General features: G+C 34.1%; 1 protein-coding gene across 1 annotated transcript; it reads left to right on the top strand.

The window, feature by feature from the left end:
- The first annotated feature begins 408 nt into the window (after positions 1–408).
- LOC145054837 (cationic peroxidase 1-like) lies at positions 409–2767 on the top strand. Its single transcript, XM_079003102.1, has 4 exons — positions 409–680; positions 1630–1821; positions 1942–2107; positions 2184–2767. The coding sequence occupies exons 1-4, from the start codon at positions 456–458 to the stop codon at positions 2564–2566; spliced, it is 966 nt and encodes a 321-aa protein (XP_078859228.1). The 5' UTR covers positions 409–455; the 3' UTR covers positions 2567–2767.
- The last annotated feature ends 16636 nt before the right edge of the window (positions 2768–19403 follow it).

Here is a 19403-nt window from a genome sequence, read left to right on the forward strand (position 1 = left end):
TTAGAAAAGTAATATTAGAAAAGTAAACGAACAAGAAAATTTTATTATGGTTCAAATAAGAGAAGTCTAAATTACAGAGATCAGTTCCCTTATTCCAAATAAATTAACTTGGATACGGGAGACCTCACCAAAAATCTTCTTCATCTTAATATTAAATCCGCTACTTCGGATGTTGCAAAGAAATCCTCCCGTGAATATGAGACCAAGTAATGCAGGAGTAGGTAATTAATTAATAATTAGACATTGCTGATGCTCTCTTCATCGTTGACTTAGTATTTTAGAACACCCCCCCCCCCCCCCCCCCTCTCCCACCCCCACCACACACACACATCCACCAACCCACCCACCACCCTACGCACCCTTCCTTATATATAGACATTGCATAAGCCCTTAATCTACCACAACAGAACCTTCTTTCTCTCGAATATCTTCTACTTGGTGAAATTGTCATAATCATGGCTTCTTCAACCTTTTCTTCTTTGTTTAAGCTTTCAACCTTCATTTTATGTTTATGGGTTCTGTTTGGAACTACTTCGGGTCAGCTATCTGCAAATTTCTATGCTAGAACATGTCCTAATTTTCGTTCGGTTATAACAAGAGCCGTGAATTCAGCTGTTGCTAGTGAAGCTCGCATGGGAGCTTCATTGCTTCGCCTCCATTTCCATGATTGCTTTGTTAATGCAAGTATCCTAATTTCTAATGCATCTCTTGGCCTTGTCCACACATAATTAGCTTTGCTTAATTACAGTCAAGTTGGTAGCTGTCTATCTCAAGTTATAGGATTTTATCTTTCACCATTTGATGCATATATAACCAAACTAACATGTAGGATTTAGCTTCTTTGAGAGTCTTGATTTCAAATAAGAGGATCACTAATGCATTCAACTCTATAAGGCCTAATGCATTGCAAAATCAACATCCCGTTTTCATATAACTTTGTGCATGATTTAATCCTACGAATCCATTGAACCTATATATTAAGTTCAATGGAACGTATATATCATTTCTTTGTTAGGTAGTCATTTTTCCATTCAACTGTACATTGTGCAATAAATTTTTTAATTCAGTCGTGTGCCAACTCGGTGTGTTTACCCCACCGAATCTTGGAGTCATAATTCCATTCAACTATACATCGTGAATGCTCTACGATTCTATATCCTTATGATATTTAGAAATAAATAAAAACATTTGCACATGTCATTATCAAAAGCGATTGATTTGAAAAAAAAACACATTATCTATTTGAAATAGATCATCCATCATGCGGGGATTGTATCTTTGCATATTGTGTGTGTGAAATATTGACCAACAACTTATTCTCGTTGTTGTGTCCTTTTCTAGTTGCTTAAATCCCCTGGCCACAATTGACTTGATACGTTTGTTTAATTTGAGTTCCATTCATAGTGGCTTGTCACACGGTGTTTACTTGTTGACCTTCACATCAATACTCTTTCTGATTACACAGATGCTTATGAACAGAAAATGCCAAAAGTATTCTTCATTCTTTATGTAGCCAACGAAAACGACAAAAAGTCGTTTGTTTTATTTTCTTAAGAAATAAGCTTTATCATTACTTGAAGAAAACAAATATTCTTCCGTTAATATTAACATGCTTTGAAATATATATAGGGATGTGATGCATCTGTGTTATTGGACGACACTGCAAACTTTACCGGAGAAAAGAATGCGGGTCCAAATAGCAATTCGATCAGAGGATTCAATGTCATTGATACCATTAAAACACAATTAGAACGCCAATGTCCAGGTGTTGTTTCTTGCGCAGATATACTATCTGCTGCTGCTCGAGATTCCGTTGTGGCTGTAAGTAGAAAATTAAAGTTCAGCGTAAATAAGTTCTTTCTCTACAACCTCCGGTTACTCTAGAGGTTATCAGTTTGATTAAGTCATCAACTTAAGAACAGTGATTTTGTTTTATTTCAGCTTGGTGGACCTGGTTGGAGCACTGTATTTGGAAGAAGGGACTCCACAACTGCAAGCCAAAGTGCCGCAAATTCTAACCTCCCTTCACCAGCTTCAAGTCTTAGTAGTCTCATCTCATCCTTTTCAAACAAAGGATTTACTGCTAACGAAATGGTAGCTCTCTCTGGTGAGTTACTTTGCAACTCAAGAATCATATTTTGTAATAAACAGATGACTTCAATATATATGTATGTGTCCTGTAGGAGCTCATACAATTGGTCAAGCAAGGTGCTCCGTATTCCGTAGTCGTCTTTACAACGAGAATAACATAAACTCATCGTTTGCGACATCCTTGAGAGCAAACTGTCCTTCAAGTGGTGGTGACAATAATCTTTCACCACTAGATTCTTCAGCTACATCTTTCGATAATAGATACTATAATGATTTGATTAGCCAGAGGGGATTGCTGCATTCAGATCAAGAACTATCTAACGGGGGTTCAGCTGATGCACAAGTGAGGACCTATGGATCGAGTCCTTCTGTTTTCTTTCGTGACTTTGCAGCTGCTATGGTGAAGATGGGCAATCTTAGCCCTCTAACCGGCTCCAATGGTCAAGTTAGGACCAACTGCAGAAGAACCAATTAATAATCTCTTTTATTACACAGCAGGAAAACATCCATCAACCAGTGTTGTAACACCATCTTACATTTCTTTTTCCTATCCCCTGGCAGGCTTGCTTCTTTGAATAAATTTCTAAACCTTAAAAAAACATCTATCGACCTGTACTTGTAAGAAACTGAGATATGATGAATTCATTAATAAATAATGCATGTTTTATTCTCTAAACTGTTGTCTCGTTGATGTTTTCTCCTGAATATTCGGTATAAAACTTGAGGTTGCAATTCTTAAAATTCAAGAGCACTTGGTAGAGACTTTGCCTCTAAAATTTGAGGTCTCGAGTTCTATGTCAGGGGTTGACGATTTCCTGATAGTAATGCTTTCGTGTACGCTAACTGCATGGTAACACTAACCCACCGTACAAAGAAAATAAATAAATCAAAAATCAATATCAAGTCCTTAGCAAAAAAATTGGATGAATCCAAAATCTTTTCAACTTGCACTGGTCCAAAATCGAATGTTTTTTGTGGATATGGTCCCTATCTAACATGAAAAGACTTTTTTGCCCTTCTAATTTAATTTTTACATTATTTTTATGTTTTCCTAATATTAGAAAAATTAAAAAAAAAAACTCACAACTCTCTCTCTCTCTCTCTCTCTCTCTCTCTCTCAAAAAAAAAAAAAAAGTTCACCTACTCATCATCTTCTTCTCACCCCTTCCCTTCATTGCTGAACAAAATAACAACCACCCTTCTATCCCTGATCCTGATCCCATGACAAGCTTCTTCCCATGTATCTTCAAGACAACGAAAAATCAAAGAAAGGTGACAACTCATTTTTGATTTAAAGGTTACGATTAGAAAGAAGAAAATAGACAGAGAGTTCATCGGCGGCCAGGTCACAATGGGAATAAGAAAGAAAAGAAAGTTTGATGGTTTCGGGGAGTTCAACAGATCCTAATCCTCGTTATCCCTCTCTGTTATCGCCTCCTATCTCACTTATCTCACCCGAAACTGAATTTTAGGTTTGATTTTACATGTTTAATATTTATTTCTCCGATGTCTACATCTTACTGGAAATCACACATAGTTAGGGTTAAATCCATCACTACATACATCTTCTTTATGGGATCAATCTTTGTAACGCCTGTGTTTCTGGGCCTGTCATTAATGTTGATATAATAGTTTAGGTTAACTTTTGTAACCCGTTTTGAAATAATAGAAGTATATTATTTGAGTATTATGTGTTTTGTGCTTAATTGCTTAATTATGTGGTTGGATTAATTAAGAATAAAAATAAACGTCAAAATTTAAGTGTAAAATAAACTTGATATCTTTGGATAATGTTGTAGTAGTTGAAACGAGGTTTCCGAATATATATAGAACGCCCAAATCTGACTTCGTATGAGGAAGTTATGATTTATCGAAGTTTCGGCTTAGCGGTATGCAGCCTGAAATACTCGATTTGAGATCGAACGGTTTTTAGCAAAAGCAATCTAAACGAGGATCGAAGGTCTCGTTGTTGATATCGAAGCGATAAAAAGTTAGGCGAGAACGGACGTCAAACGAAGAAGTTATGAATTTATAACGAAGTTTTTCTGTCCCGACCTATTAAAAATAAATAATAAAAATAAAGCAAAAGTAGCCGACGGAGTCTAAATGAAAGTTGTAGAGCGTAGTCTCACCTACGTGTGGATATAAAGAACGTCGAAAACGGAGTTCGTATGAAGAAGATATGAATTTTCGAAGTTTATTAAATAATTAATAATTAAATTTAATTATTAAATCCGACATTATCCGAAGAGGAGTCATCGGACTCATCCGAAGTACGCCCAGCATACTAGCGTACGCCCCGCGTACAGCGAAGCATGACACGCCTCTCACTCGAGTTCTTCGGATACGTAAGCAATGACGATTCTGAGGCAGTACGCCCCGCGTAACGCAGTACGCCCCGCGTACTCCAAGGGTCCAGCCTCCTATAAATAGGATGCGAGGGCAGCCGACTCCTTTGCTATTTTTCTCTCTTCTCTCTCTCGTTTTGCATCGATTTGCGTGCCAGAAATACCCCGAAGCCCCGGTAATATTCTCGAGCCCCGAAGCAAGTCCCGAGATCCCGAAGATCCCGAGAAGTGCGGTTCCCGAGCCGAAGCTCTGCCCGCGAGAAGTTCGATTTTTGTGAAGATCTTCCAGATCTGCTGAAAAATACTACTTCTACAAGCCGTAGTGCTGTTTGATCGTCTTCTGATCACGTGAGTGTATACTACCTTTCATAAACACGATAATAATACAAGTATGGTTTGAGTGTATTAAGTATATTGTTGTTTATGTGTATAATTTTGTTGTTATATGTGTGAATGTATATTCATTCTCTTCTATCTCATAGATCTGATTTATTTCCTATGAAATACGTGTTATGTGGGTGTGCCTCATCTGTTATGTGGAATATATATTGAATGAAAATGATATACAGGTTTTAAACTATGTATGAAAATATATATTTTTATCTACTAATATGTTGGGTAGAACATGGGTAGATAGTGGGTGTGTAATAAACAGATGAGAGGCATCGATGTTGTTGTTGTTGTTGATCTAGTTATTCAGTGGAGTATGGATAACGACCACATACTCTTCTAGACAGTCCTGTGGAACGCTAGCTAGTTCATAACCTGTAGGTGTTGTGAACGATGTGTTCACCGGTGTACTCTCTCCCCTTCATGGTTGCCTTTAGGATATCTATTGTTGAGGAAACCCCTTAGCAGTAATGTCCGTCCCGATGAAAATCCTAGATTAGGTCCCTTGAGATAGATGTTATTTTAAGGACGTAAAGTGAGGATAACGGGAATGGGTAATCGGGATAGTGATTGGTTGCTGAAATTAAATATAATTAATTTATTGTGGGTTGGAAACCCTATATGCTCACCAGGCTCCCAAGCCTGACCTACTCAGTTTTATTTGTATTACAGGAAGTGGCGCAAGGGCGTAAGATGGATGAATCATCGAGTTGTTTTGTTTACAAGTATGTATATGTATATATTAGTTGAATGACTTGTAATGTTATCGTTTATGCTTTATGGTCTGTATCGGAACATGACATCCTGAGTTTTGATTATATAATGAAAATGCATCTCTTGATGAAATGCTTTGATAAATATTATTTTATCATGTTTTGTTTTGGGAACAAATTCCGCAACACTTTTAAATCAAAAGGATTTACTCTGAAATTATTTTAAAAAGCATAAATGAAATCGGTCTTTTCTGGCCGAGATTTTGGGGATGTCACAATCTTATAAATCACACATCTTTTGGAAATCCCAATGAACCTATGACGTTGAAGGTAATTGTGTGTGTGTGTTCATCCTCTGAAATTTGAAATAAGTGTATGTGTGTCTATGCTTATCTGTTGAACTCATACCCCCTTCTTTGTGGTTTTATAATGAATTTGACAAACTTTAGGAGGAAACCCTAACCATCGAGCACCAGCCAAAAAGAGCTCCAACAAAAGACTTCTGATTCTCTGGAATATTTGTATTAGGTATATTCCAATAATTTTGCTTTTGGTTTCAAGGGGTTTCAAGCTTTAGGTTTGTAAACCTAATTGAAGATGAAGAAAATGGGTTTCTATGGCTTGATTATGTTTTTTGTTCATTAGTTTTGGGACGTTTGGAGAAGACGGTGTATAGAAGAAGGAGGTGTGTGCGTTAGTGTGTGTGTGTGTGTGAGAGAGAGAGAGAGAGAGAGAGAGAGAGAGAGAGAAAGAACGAGAGAGAGTTGAAGAGAGAGGGATGCTGTGGAATAGGGATAATCTAGGCTTTTTTTTTCTTATTTTCTAATAATTAAAATACTAAAATAAAGACATAAATATAAAAATAAATGTAAAAAACAAATTAAAATGGTATAATAGTCTTTTTAAGTTTGACACGGACCATATCCACAAAAAAAGAATTGATTTTGGACTAATGGTGCAAGTTGAAAAGATTTTGGACTCCATCCACATTTTTTTTGATAACCACAGGGACCAAATTTGCAGTTTAGTCATATCAAAAGGTATTCTGATTATCTTTGGCATGTAGTTCAAAAATTTTAAAATTAACAAAATAAAAATAATTCAAATAAAAAGAATTAAAAAAATATGTAATTAAAGAAACATCAAAAATAATAAATAACAAAAAGGTTTTAAAAAAAATATAAACATAAATATATATAATATATAATATATAAAAAGGTTATTTAAGAATTATAAAGATACAAAATAATAATAATAATAATAATAATAATAATAATAATAATAATAATAAAGAAGAGTGACTCCATTATTATAATATATGGATGCACGCAACATGCTATTTTTTCTTAGTTCTGGATAACAAATCTACAAAATAAATAAATAGTGAATTATAACGTCGATTGATTGAGACTCGTGCTTGACACAATTCCTTTAAAAAGATTTGACGTATGTTTCGATGGTACAATAGCTGAAACAATAAGTATTGCTGGATCAAACCACTTGTCTAAAAAGTTTACCAAAATTTGTACACAAACAGAAAGGGAAGATAGTATTCGACTAAGTTGTGTATGAATGACAAGGCATGGTTACTTTATATACCAAACTTTGTAACCGCACTTATTAATTCGTAGTTAGTGAATAAATTGTGAATTAGCTCACATTAAATGCATCAATTACAAAAATTATATCATGGATAAAAACTTTAAAGTTCTGCAAAAATGTGGGTTGCGTAGGCCCGAATTTTGGAGACGCATTTGTGTCCGCCAGGTCGTGCCGACACACAAGTTAGATGAATTTTGACTACAAAATACATGATTCAATCCAATCATGGCGTATAGGCGATAGAATAAAACTATACATAGAAACTTGTAACCTCATTACACATCTATGTTTATAAACCCACTAAGAGTTTGTACTTTTTCATTTGTATGACTCATTCCCACAACCACTTTATTTGCTACCTTGATTTTCAAATACTCATCTTTGAACATTGATATCTCGTTCACTCATTTTCCTTTTTGGAGACAACATATATCATTTTGAAGCTCTCATTGAAGAGAACATAGCCCACTAAGGATTAATAATATAGCCCACAAGGTCGTATGCTCATAGTCGTGTTCGTTATGGTCATTAAACACTAACCTAGTTCTTCAAGAGCTTTTAGTACACTGGATTTTTGAGAATTTTTGAAATTTAAAGACAGAAATAAAGAAATGTTTTTCGGATTTTTTAGAATATTGAGAAATCAAAGAGAAAATAATTTAGTGCACCAGCCTAAAAGCAAATGTACCCTCTCGCAACTAAGAAGTAACTACCAAAAAGAAAATAAAGAAAATTAAAAAATGACCAGTAAATTCTGGTTGCTTCCGATGATCGGAACATTTCGAAATGAACAATATGAATTATGAGATGAATAATGAAATTTGATAGCTTCTGACGTTTCGAACATTTCCCAATTACACAAATGACTTTAGAACTGATTCACCATCAATCACTCTAAGTCCTTTGCAGAATTCGATTAAAGTTAACTTCTGGTAAAGCCTTTGTAAATATATCCACCAATTGATTTGTTGACCAAACAAAATGAACTTCAATGTTTCCATCTTAAACAATATATTTTATAAAATGATATCTTATGGAGATATCTTTTGTTTTAAAGTGTTGAATTGGATTGTGACAAATACGCATTGCACTTTCTTTATCACAATAAAGTGGGATCTTCTTCATGCTTATTTCATAGTTTTTAATTGACTTTATATCCAAATTATTTGAGATATACATGAAACAACTGCAATATATTTAGCTTTAGCAGTTGAAGGTAAAACATGTGTCTGTTTCTTTGATTGCCAACTAATGAGTGTTCCATCCAAAAAAACTGACATCCACCTATAGTACTCTTATGATCAAGCTGTTGGGTTTTCTATGCATCAAATACACTCTAAATTAGGCAGCGGATGAATCGAAACTACGGTATACCTAAGTGTGCATTCATCCTCTGTATCTATGGCTTCATGCTAATTATATCAACCCTAGAAAACATAAAAACAAAGAAGAAAACATACCTCTTATGTAGCCCTTAATCTCTATGCTTGAGATCTTGATCCTCCATGAGGTTGCTTGGATGAAAGGACCTAAACCAGAATCCCTTTAATGGTATCACACCGAATGACACCAAAGAGTGGAATAAAAATAACTAGGAAAATGGTCGATTTACCAAACCCAAAGGGGTTAGAAATCGTCCCTATGGGAGGAGGAAGAAGAGTTGGCGAAACTTCAAGCCAAGGTGCAAGGAGGAATGAAATCCCTAAGGCAATATTTATAGTCTTGGATGCCTCCATAGGTTTAGTACCCTCTTCCCATTTAGGATGGAGGCATAACCATGAAATTTCACTCCTTTCCCATATGGGATGGGGTGATTTTCATCCAACCCTAATTCCATAAGGGTTCTAGAAAATTCCTGATTAACCAACTATCAATTAATGAACATTCAAACCTTTAATTAATTAAACTATTAATTAATTCCTAAATTATATTTTCAATTAATTTTTAATTAATTATTAACCATGATAGTTAATAAACCAATTCCTCCTTTATTTATTCTACTTAATTTGGGTCTTAAGGGCAACCCAAAAGGACCCTGTTATTTTTAGAAATATTATCAACAATTAATGACCTTAGAAACTATTCCAACACAAGCCCACAACCTCTAAGATCAGCACCTGAAAAAGCCTATATGAAAATTTAACAATTATTAGGATACCATAAACCAAATGGATGTTGTTCGCTTTAAATATCTAAAAATGTTTTCCAGTACTTGCATATGTGGCTCTCGAGGATTAGCTTAATAATGTGCATAATGACACAATGCAAGCATAATATTTGGCCTACTTGCTATGAGGTATAAAAGCGATCCAATCATTTGATAGTGTTGTGTAAGATGTACAACAGGTTTATCAACAGATGGATATAATTTTGTGCTGAATGTCATGGGAACTTTCACTTTCTAATCATTTGTCATTCTGAATTTCATAAGTAATGACTTTGTGTAAGCTTCTTGATTAATGAAAATACTTTCTTTACTCTGTTTTGTGTTAAATCCAAGAAAGAAATTTATTGGTCTCAACGAACTCATTTCAAATTTAGTTTTCATCAATTTTTGGAAATCATTAGTCAACTTGGATTAGTGGATCCGAAAATAATATCATCAACATAAATCTGAACAATCATAAGATGTTCACCTTCTTTCCTATAAAAGAAAGTATGATCAACAGAACCTTGTTTTACCTTAGATTGTTTAAGAAATTTAGTTAGAGTTTCATACCAGGCACGGGGAGCTTGTTTCAAACCATAAACAACTTTATCAAGAACACAATAATGATGTGGATATTTGTCATTTACAAAACCTGGTGGTTTTTCAACATAAACGGTTTCTTCAAGCTCTCTATTTAGAACACACATTTCACAACCATTTAATATACTTCAAAGTTTTTATGAGTTGCATATGCCAGAAAAATATGAACCTGTTTGAGTCGAGCAACAGGAGAAAATGTTTCTTCGTAATCAATTTCTTCCTCATGGCAATATCCTTTGACCACCAGACGTGCTTTGCTTCGAACAACATTTCCTTCTTTATCCATTTTATTCTTGCATTCCCATTTTAGACCTATAATAGAAGCATCTTTCAAAGTTGGAATCAGTCTCCAGACTTTGTTTCTCTCAAACTCATTCAGTTCGTCTTGCATTTCTTTGACCCAATCTACATGATCAAGAGAAACTTTAACATTTTTATGTTCAATTTTTGAAATAAAAGAATTAATCATGCAAAATTCCATTTTTGAAAATAAAGCAGCATGTTTTTCTTTTTGTTGAGCACGAGTTAATATTCTTGAGAAAGTATCACCAATGATTTGAGTTTTTGGATGATCTTTTGTCCATTTAGTCAAAGGTGGATAATTTTGATCATATTCTAGGTCGATTTCAACAATTATTTCTTCAACTTCCAATTGCACATCTGTGTCATCATTCAATGAACTCTCCCCCTAGACATTTGTGTTCATATTTGAATTCTCCTCCTGCACAAAATCATTATTATTTAAATCAAAACTGGAGTTCGAATTTAAAATAAAAACTTCTTCATGTGAAAAAGGAACAAAATTTTCTAAAACATTCTCCTCAGATGTAAGACTCTGATTTTTATCAAGAATTTCAATATTTTCAATTGCATCATCAACTAGCTTGAACAATTCATTTTCTTTATTATCTTTTGCATTCTATTTGGAAGAAATGCATTTTTTGGCTCATCAAAAAATTTAAAAAATATTTAAAAAGAGTCATAAGAAGATAAAGTTTGAGTATTAGAAGATGGAAAAATCTCATCAGATAGAACTTTTGTATGTTGTTGAGAATTTTTGACAAATTTATCATCAAAAGTAACGTAATAGCTTTCTTCAATCCTTTTGGATTTCTTATTAAGAACACATAAAGCTTTTGAGTTAAGGATTGTTCGAAAAAAATTCCTTCATTTACTTTAACTTCAAACTTGTTGTGATATTCCTTCCGGTTGTATATGAACAACCTTAAACCAAAAACATGAAAGAATTTGACGTTAGGTTTTCGTTTATTTGGGATTTGATATGGAGTAATAGAAAATCCTTTATTAAGAAAAAGTTTTCTATCAAGTAAAACCGAAAACATAACCATGAGAATCATTCAAGACCGAAATCACTTCAAATGGGCCATATTTTGGCCGTAAACACCCTTAATGGATCATGTTTTGGCTGAAAACTCTAAGGGAAAAGACTTAGGACCAAAAACATAAAGTAAATCTAAGCCTAAGACCGAAATCACATGTGATTTCAGTCACACTAGGATATTTCCAAGAGGGTTTGCGGTCATAAGATGAGGATAAGACAAGAAAACTGACTACTTAAAATAATAGGGTACCAACCTCAAAAGATGATACCTCAACTTTACATAGATTACCCAGAAGACTACCATACACAACACCCAAATAACTAACATATATTTGTACTCACTCATTCCATTTAATCGACGACAAAAGACCCCTTTCCAGTTACTAACATCCTTCAATCTTTCCTTCCTCCATTTCCTTTAACATTCAAGTTTCAAGTTTTCAAATACTCTCAAGAACAAGCCTGGTTCTTTCCAAAAATCTTCATCATTTAGGTGGTCCTTGGATTTTTGTTAAGTAATTTTAACAACTCCTAATGTTTTCACACATTATTATGCTAGTTTCATATTGTTTACACACTAATTTTTGTGTGTTAGAATCACTAGGATACTAGCATACAAGAAGTTCCTCAAGTTCATCCTCTTCATCCTAGGCTCGACATCATCTTCATCTTCCTTCCAACTGTTGGATTAATGTCTAAGTCCATAACTATAATTGGTAAGACTTGACCCGACCCGGCATGGTCCATTTGGGTTGCATACCATCATGCATTTGGATAGACTATAATGAGAGAAATAAGACACTTATGGTTATTAATATATTATAAGTTCTAGTATATTAATAATAAGAATAATAATATTATTTAATTAGTATTGATCAAGAATTAATCTAGGATTAATTAAGTGATCAAAAGAAGACTAATTAAATATATGGGTTGATTGTGTAAATCATCCATACTTGTATAGTGGGCTAATGCTCCATGGATAATCAAGTTGGGCTAAAACCCATAGGATGGTCCATGGATGCTCCATGGTGTATTTGTACCCATGTATCATGGAAATGAAAGGCCATGTCAATTAGGGTTTACATGGTGTAACCCTAACTATATAAGCATCTTATTCTTGACCAAAATCGGTTACTAGTGTGTAAAGTAAAAGGGCTAGCCGATTTCATGAGTTGTAGAATTCTCTCAAGTTATTCTAAGTGTTTTGGTGATTGTGATTCCATTTGAGGCTTCCACACTATTGGGGCTAGGCACTCAAGCTTCATGAAGACTTTCTACATCAAGAGGTATGTATTCTATCTTGTTACATTCATTGTTTTTGTATGCTAGATTAGGATAATACCTTGGAAGTTCTTATTTGCATGTATAATAGAGAAAACATAGATCCAAGGTATTTAGGGTTGCATGTACACTTAGGAGTGTTAGAATGCTCAAAACCCAACAGTGGTATCAGAGCCACGGGTTGTTTTCTGTTATATTGATGCAAATATTTTATTTTCAAAGTTGGAAAAAAAAAAGAAAAAAAAAGCATGAAGTTTGTCAAATTTTAAGATAATTACTTGTTCTTGTGAAAAACTAATTATTTGTAAAATTTGAATAATTTGCTTTATGAGTTGAATTAGGTCAAATTTAATAAAAGATAAAATGATATGATTATTTTATTAGTTTTAAAAGTTTGATCTAAAGAGTTTTATTTTTTGAAACCACCATAAGTTATGGATATGAAAAGGTTTTAAAAAAAAATTGATTCAAAGTTTTTATGGAGTTACAAAATTTGGTGTTAATGTTTTAAATGATTCCATAACTTAAGAATAAGTTATGGGTCACCAAAAAAAAAAAAAAAAAAAAATTTGTGTTACCTTGTTTTATGAGTTGCTTAGATTAATAGAAAAATTGAGTGAAATAGTTAGTTTCAATCCAAATTAATCTAAGAGTTGATTCTAAAATGTGTTTTTGTAACTTGTCCTCAAGTTATTTGAAAAGTCACATTTAAGTTTCATAAAACTCATAAAAGTTGGCAATGGTTACAAAAGATGAAGAGTCTTGTCCTTAAGTTATGGAGGTTCAAGAGTCACTTCATTAATAAATAAATAAAATATGTAACCTTAATTAATTCTATAAGTTATAAAATAAAGAAAAGTTAATTCTTTTACTAGTTTAAAGTCTTCCATAACTTGTCCTCAAGTTATGGAACTTGAAGAGTTTTTGGATTAAAACTACTTTAAACACATAAGTTATGGAATTAATTAGTTTTGAATAGTTTCAAAACTTGCCCTCAAGTTTTGGAATTTGAAAAGTTTTCACTTATGAATACTTTAATTCCAAGTTAGCCCTTAGAATTTTAAAAGTTAAAATTCAACCCTTATACTTTATAATATTATAAGTTAATATATATATATATATAATATATATATATATATATATATATATATATATATATATATATATATATATGTATAAGAGTAAAGTCAGTCTTACCGCTAGTACGCCTCATTCACGAAGCCGGTCTATAAGGTGGGTATAAGGTTGTTGCCTATAAAATGGCAACTTAATGGGTGTCCACTCTCACCCACCGCTTGCTTGACCGGTGGAGGGTCGTTAGCCGAACGGGTTTGACAAGACTATAATTCTCCCTTCATTAAAAGTATTAATGATAAATACTAAGTAACTAAACTCTTAATAATACCCAATCTTAGTTACTTAGGAAAATGTGAATAAGGTGCTAATCCATGAAATTACACTTTGCACTTTGTTTAAGTCGGTTAGTGGAGCGTGTGTGGTTAACCGGCACACTAACTCGTATTTAACAAGGTAGGTAAAGGGTAACTTAATGTTTATCATAGTATCGATGGAGCGTGTGTGGTTAACCGGCACATCGATTAAGGGGTAAACACTTAAGGGTACCAAGTAATTTGCATGGTTACTTCACACCTTGTTTTGTGATCCTCGGCATCCCAATCACAAAACCTGAAGGGCACACTCGAGATTGAAACATGCCATTGAACAGTTCAATGAATCTCAAAGATCTAGGAGTTTCAAAACCAATTAAAACCTAATAATACATTTCGTTTATCTTGGTGGAAATTGGTGAATCGTCATTCACCTACCTTCAAATACTTTATATCTTGGATTACGGCATACCTCTTCTAAGTTATAAAATAGTTTGTTGGGTCCTAGCCTTAATATTTCATATTGGGTGTCATATTAAGGACTTTAAAATCAACTATCTTGAATATCTCCCAAAAGATGTCTGGTTTAGACATTTATGATCTTCCCAAATCTCTTGAAACAAGCTTTCCTAAATAAAGATGATGTCCCTTGGAAATCATACTTCTTTCACCTCCTTCAATTATTCTCCCTAACCCACAAGTTCAAGGTCACTCAAGTCCTATTGCCAAGGCAAGGTCTAGGTGAGATCACATCTTCGAGATGTAGTCACATATTGACAAGCCGGGAGAGTTGGGTGTCAAAGTCCTGAGAAAGTTGGTGGTTCAATCACTTTCTAAGTCACATAGTGAGTTCCTTTGGGAAACCTATGAAACAGACTATGACAAGACCCTTAATGATCTTATCTATTTGTTAAGATCAACTTCCTTAAAACTTGATGGACATTGAAAATAGTGACACAGGAAATCCAGGAAAGCATTCTCTTCCCAATGGAAAGGGATCAGCCATAGTCAACTCGGTTGACCAAATGGTAAAGAGAAAAGCTAAGTCTATGATAGTCCCGTGTACCATTATCAAAGGCTCCATATGTTTATATTGTTAAAGGAAGGGGCATTGGTTGCGAAGCTGCCAAATATACCTAAGGATGTTAAAGTCAATAAGTTTGACTCTACTTCAGGTAAATCCCACTATCTAACTCTGCTAAGTTTCTATTCTGAGATTCCTGATACATGATGTGACTGGGTCACATGGTAATGTTTTAAGAATCAAAGAAAAGTGAAGAAACTTAAAGAAAGAATATGCTGAATCTGATGGCGTAGATGGATTTCTATCGCATAGTTTGAAGATCGGATTCTTGAGCTACTTCTTAGGAGTTATGAGATATTGCTTAGGAATAGATAACAACAAGTTTTCATATGGATTGTAAGGACAAGTTCTTCCGCAAAGTTTTTAAAATAAAAGGAAAATTTTTGATTTTATTTATTTTAAAATATCCTTACAATGGCATCTGTGGAAATTTTTGTTGCTTATAAGATTCCATTAATAGCAAGAGTGGAAGTATGAAATTGATTCTTTCATTTGTGGTAATGTCTAAATTTACCAAATAAGGAAAGATTCTCATCACCCAAGTTTCAATTGGACTGGAACTTGGAATCATGCAAGTTGTATAGCATGATGAATGAGAACTTTCAAGTATTAGAAAATTAAGACTAACTACTTGTTCACATGGATGTGTGAGTCAAGTAACGGACTAAGGGATCGAGTACACATTCTTGTGCACTGATTAAGTCCAACACAAAAGATCGATAAGATTATTCGTCATAATTTACTAAAGCTTAGTAAATATGGTTATACTTACAGGCTAAAGTGTAATTCTGAGACATTGGAAAAGTTTCAATGTATGGCGGAGCGAATAAGAAGAATCAAATTAGGTAGAAGGATAAAAGTTTCTCAAATCTGAAAAGATGGGAGAGAGTACTTTCGTATCAGTTTTGTGATCATCTTAATGATTTAGAGACCTTATCACAATTCATCCTCTAAGAGCCTTCTTATAGATAAGAAGAGGAACTTGAATTGTTGAAGTGGTTAAATCAAGAAGATGATTCATACTTCGTTCTAAAAACAATTCTTAGAGTTATACTCTAAGATTGTAACTTGAGTGACATGTCTTAAAGAAGGTTTAAAACTCTTGTACATTTGAAATTGGTAAGTTGTGATGTTTTGGATAAAACAAAGACCAACTAAGGCCAATTGTGTGAAGTGTTTGTCTTGATTAGAATCCACACTATCTCTTGGATGTTTGACAAGGGCGTCTTATATGTCAAGAGGACAGTGGGAGTCTTAAAGGTCTTGAAAGTCTCAAGAACTAATCAAGAATAAACCTAAAGTTCTTCACTAGCACACGACTTGAGGTTTATAACCTATCGTGTTGACATATTCTGTTCCCATTCCAGTTAAAGTTGGCTTTGCATATGAGTTCTTAGAGTTCTCAATTTGTTGCACAACAACTTGGAAGCAATGGTAGGCCCTTAAGCTACCAGGTGGCAAGAAGTTAAGATTGAGTTCAGTCCATATGAGATTGGATTTGTCATTACCCTTGCCCTGTGACTAAGGTTTTGACAATTCACATGGATAAGAACACATACACCATTAAATCTAAGTGTCATAAGGTTTCTCTCCGATTCATGAAAATGATGGTGAGGAAACACTTTCACTAAGTAGATTTTAGCTAGATAGCAATTGTGATATTTGCATTCTCAAAGTCGTTAGTGGAGCGTGTGTGGTTTACCGGCACACTAACCTGGACTTGTGAGAAGTGGCAAAAAGGTCTAACCATTATGATTACGGCATACCTCTTCATAATTGTTTAGACACACAAGTGTGCTATCTAAGGGAAGGTGTATGTTTTTGATAAAGTCTTATCAAAACAATCTAGTATCAGAAATCTGAACTTTGGTAGAAAGTCAGCTAATTTCTGAGTACATGTCAAAGCTAGTGGGAGCATAAGTGTTATGCTAATAATCATCATGTTAGTGGGAGCATGATAATTATGATAAGTATTGCAAGTTAGAAATGTTAATTATAGAAAACAAAAGTTTCAATTGGGAAAGAGTTGTTTTGCTATAATTAAGGGAGAGAAAATTATACTTCATCTCAAATCTATAAGCTTAGATCATGGGGTTTTAATCATTTAGTCAAGGATATATATATGAATTTCATGTTGGAATGGCTCAACATAAGGAAATTCTGTATATGGGTCCATTATTTGCGTTCTAAAATTCGATTATGATTACGTCATCCCTTTTCATAATCTGAATTATGAGAACTTGGCAAATAGAAATGGAAATGTTATAGCAAAAGACTGGTTTAGTCTTTATGTGAGACATCATGAATCGTGTCCCATATGCTTCGGATATATGATCGATTACATGTGCTATATTCATCCTTTCTAAAATTTTCCAAATGCATGGGGCATTAAGAAGGGAAAAGGTTTAGAACTGGATATGACTAAAAGGATTAAACAATTGTCGAGGATAATCTAAGGTTTACCAAAGATTGGTTGCTCAAGGATAGTCGGAAGTATAGTGATAATTCTAGAAGGATTATATTGACATAATCTGTAAGGAGGCAACTCTTTTTCAGATGCGATAGTCAAAATGAATCTGGAAATGTTTCAAAGTTAGTATTTTCAATCTGTTTAAGATTAGGAAACTTAATGCAAGAAGGATGTTTCCAAGGAGTTGATCTCCTTTGGAATACTCTGTAATGATTGTTGGCAAGTCTTTCTGACTTTGTGCATAATCATTACAAGAGGATCAATGCATATAAGTTTAGAATCTGACAGATTCCAGTAAATGGTATGAATTTGGAATTCTTGCATTTGCAGTAAGGATTTGGGAGTGTGAAAAGAGAATCATTGAAGTTATGTTCAATGGATCTAGTTCACAAAGTAAAGATCATAGACAAACATAGTATGCATACTTGGTGTGTGGCATGACTAGTGTTTAGAAAACATATTGTACATGCTTGGAGCATGGGACAACTATTGTTTTAAATTCAAGAATAAAGTTGATAGCTGAAACAGTATACAATGAATAATGTGTAATCATATGGTGATAAATAAAAGGTGTTTTATTTATGTTCATAGGTTTTGATACCATATTGGATTCAATTATTATTGTGTTTCATTTTGCATGTTTTGACTTCCCGAATAAACTAGGTTATTCTTCCGGAATGACTAAGTTATTCAAACCATCCACAGTCGGTCATATGTTGGAAGTAGATATGAATTAAGATTGTCATGGGTTGGCTTGTAGAGGTCTAAGGTGTTGGACAAAGGGCTACAACACTCATGAGTGCTCATAAGTTCTGAGTATTGGATTCAACCCGCGCTCATTGGAATCACTTCATGGATTTTATCACGAGTGATCATGAGACGATAATATCTTATATTCTTCAAACCCAGAGATATGAGTTGTTACTATGAGTTGATAGTACATTGATTGCACGAAAACGCATTTGGTAACTCGGTGCTATAAAACGTGCCTTTGTGTATGATTCAACAAGTAGTAGAACAAGCCATATGAGTCGAAGTTTATCCATTCCTTTTACCTTCGGGATTTGATGATGACAAATGGAAGTGCTCGGCCGGGCCAGGACTGATTTGATTTGTTCAATTAGTCAGTCGTCATAAATCGGAAATCGGGAAACAACAAATGGACAGAGAGAATGATTATAATCCATGTCTCAGTCCATATGATATCTAGAATGGAGGAATATATGATCCCTTATCTAATGGACAAGTCATTGACAAAGGTCAGAGTTCATCTACAAGGTCAGAGTTCGACAGAAGCTTTTGAGAGCTACGATTGCCAGTTGGTTCCTGAAGTCATACGCAATAATAGTTTTAGACTTATCCAAGTGGGAGACTGTTGGATTAATGTCTAAGTCCATAACTATAATTGGTAAGACTTGACCCGACCCGGCATGGTCCATTTGGGTTGCATACCATCATGCACTTGGATAGACTATAATGAGAGAAATAAGACACTTATGGTTATTAATATATTATAAGTTCTAGTATATTAATAATAAGAATAATAAGATTATTTAATTAGTATTGATCAAGAATTAATCTAGGATTAATTAAGTGATCAAAAGAAGACTAATTAAATATATGGGTTGATTGTGTAAATCATCCATACTTGTATAGTGGGCTAATGCTCCATGGATAATCAAGTTGGGCTAAAACCCATAGGATGGTCCATGGATGCTCCATGGTGTATTTTTACCCATGGATCATGGAAATGAAAGGCCATGTCAATTAGGGTTTACATGGTGTAACCCTAACTATATAAGCATCTTATTCTTGACCAAAATCGGTTACTAGTGTGTGAAGTAAAAGGGCTAGCCGATTTCATGAGTTGTAGAATTCTCTCAAGTTATTCTAAGTGTTTTGGTGATTGTGATTCCATTTGAGGCTTCCACACTATTGGGGC

Source organism: Lactuca serriola, chromosome 5 (genome assembly GCF_051521515.1).
Source record: "Lactuca serriola cultivar US96UC23 chromosome 5, Lser_US96UC23_V15, whole genome shotgun sequence".
Taxonomy (NCBI): domain Eukaryota; kingdom Viridiplantae; phylum Streptophyta; class Magnoliopsida; order Asterales; family Asteraceae; genus Lactuca; species Lactuca serriola.

Bases quoted from the DNA above. Each gene is read 5' to 3' on its own strand.
- LOC145054837 (XM_079003102.1), top strand. From the start codon at position 456: ATGGCTTCTTCAACCTTTTCTTCTTTGTTTAAGCTTTCAACCTTCATT. The intron at 1,822-1,941 runs GTAAGTAGAAAA...GTTTTATTTCAG, and splicing joins CTCGAGATTCCGTTGTGGCT to CTTGGTGGACCTGGTTGGAG. The intron at 2,108-2,183 runs GTGAGTTACTTT...TGTGTCCTGTAG, and splicing joins CGAAATGGTAGCTCTCTCTG to GAGCTCATACAATTGGTCAA.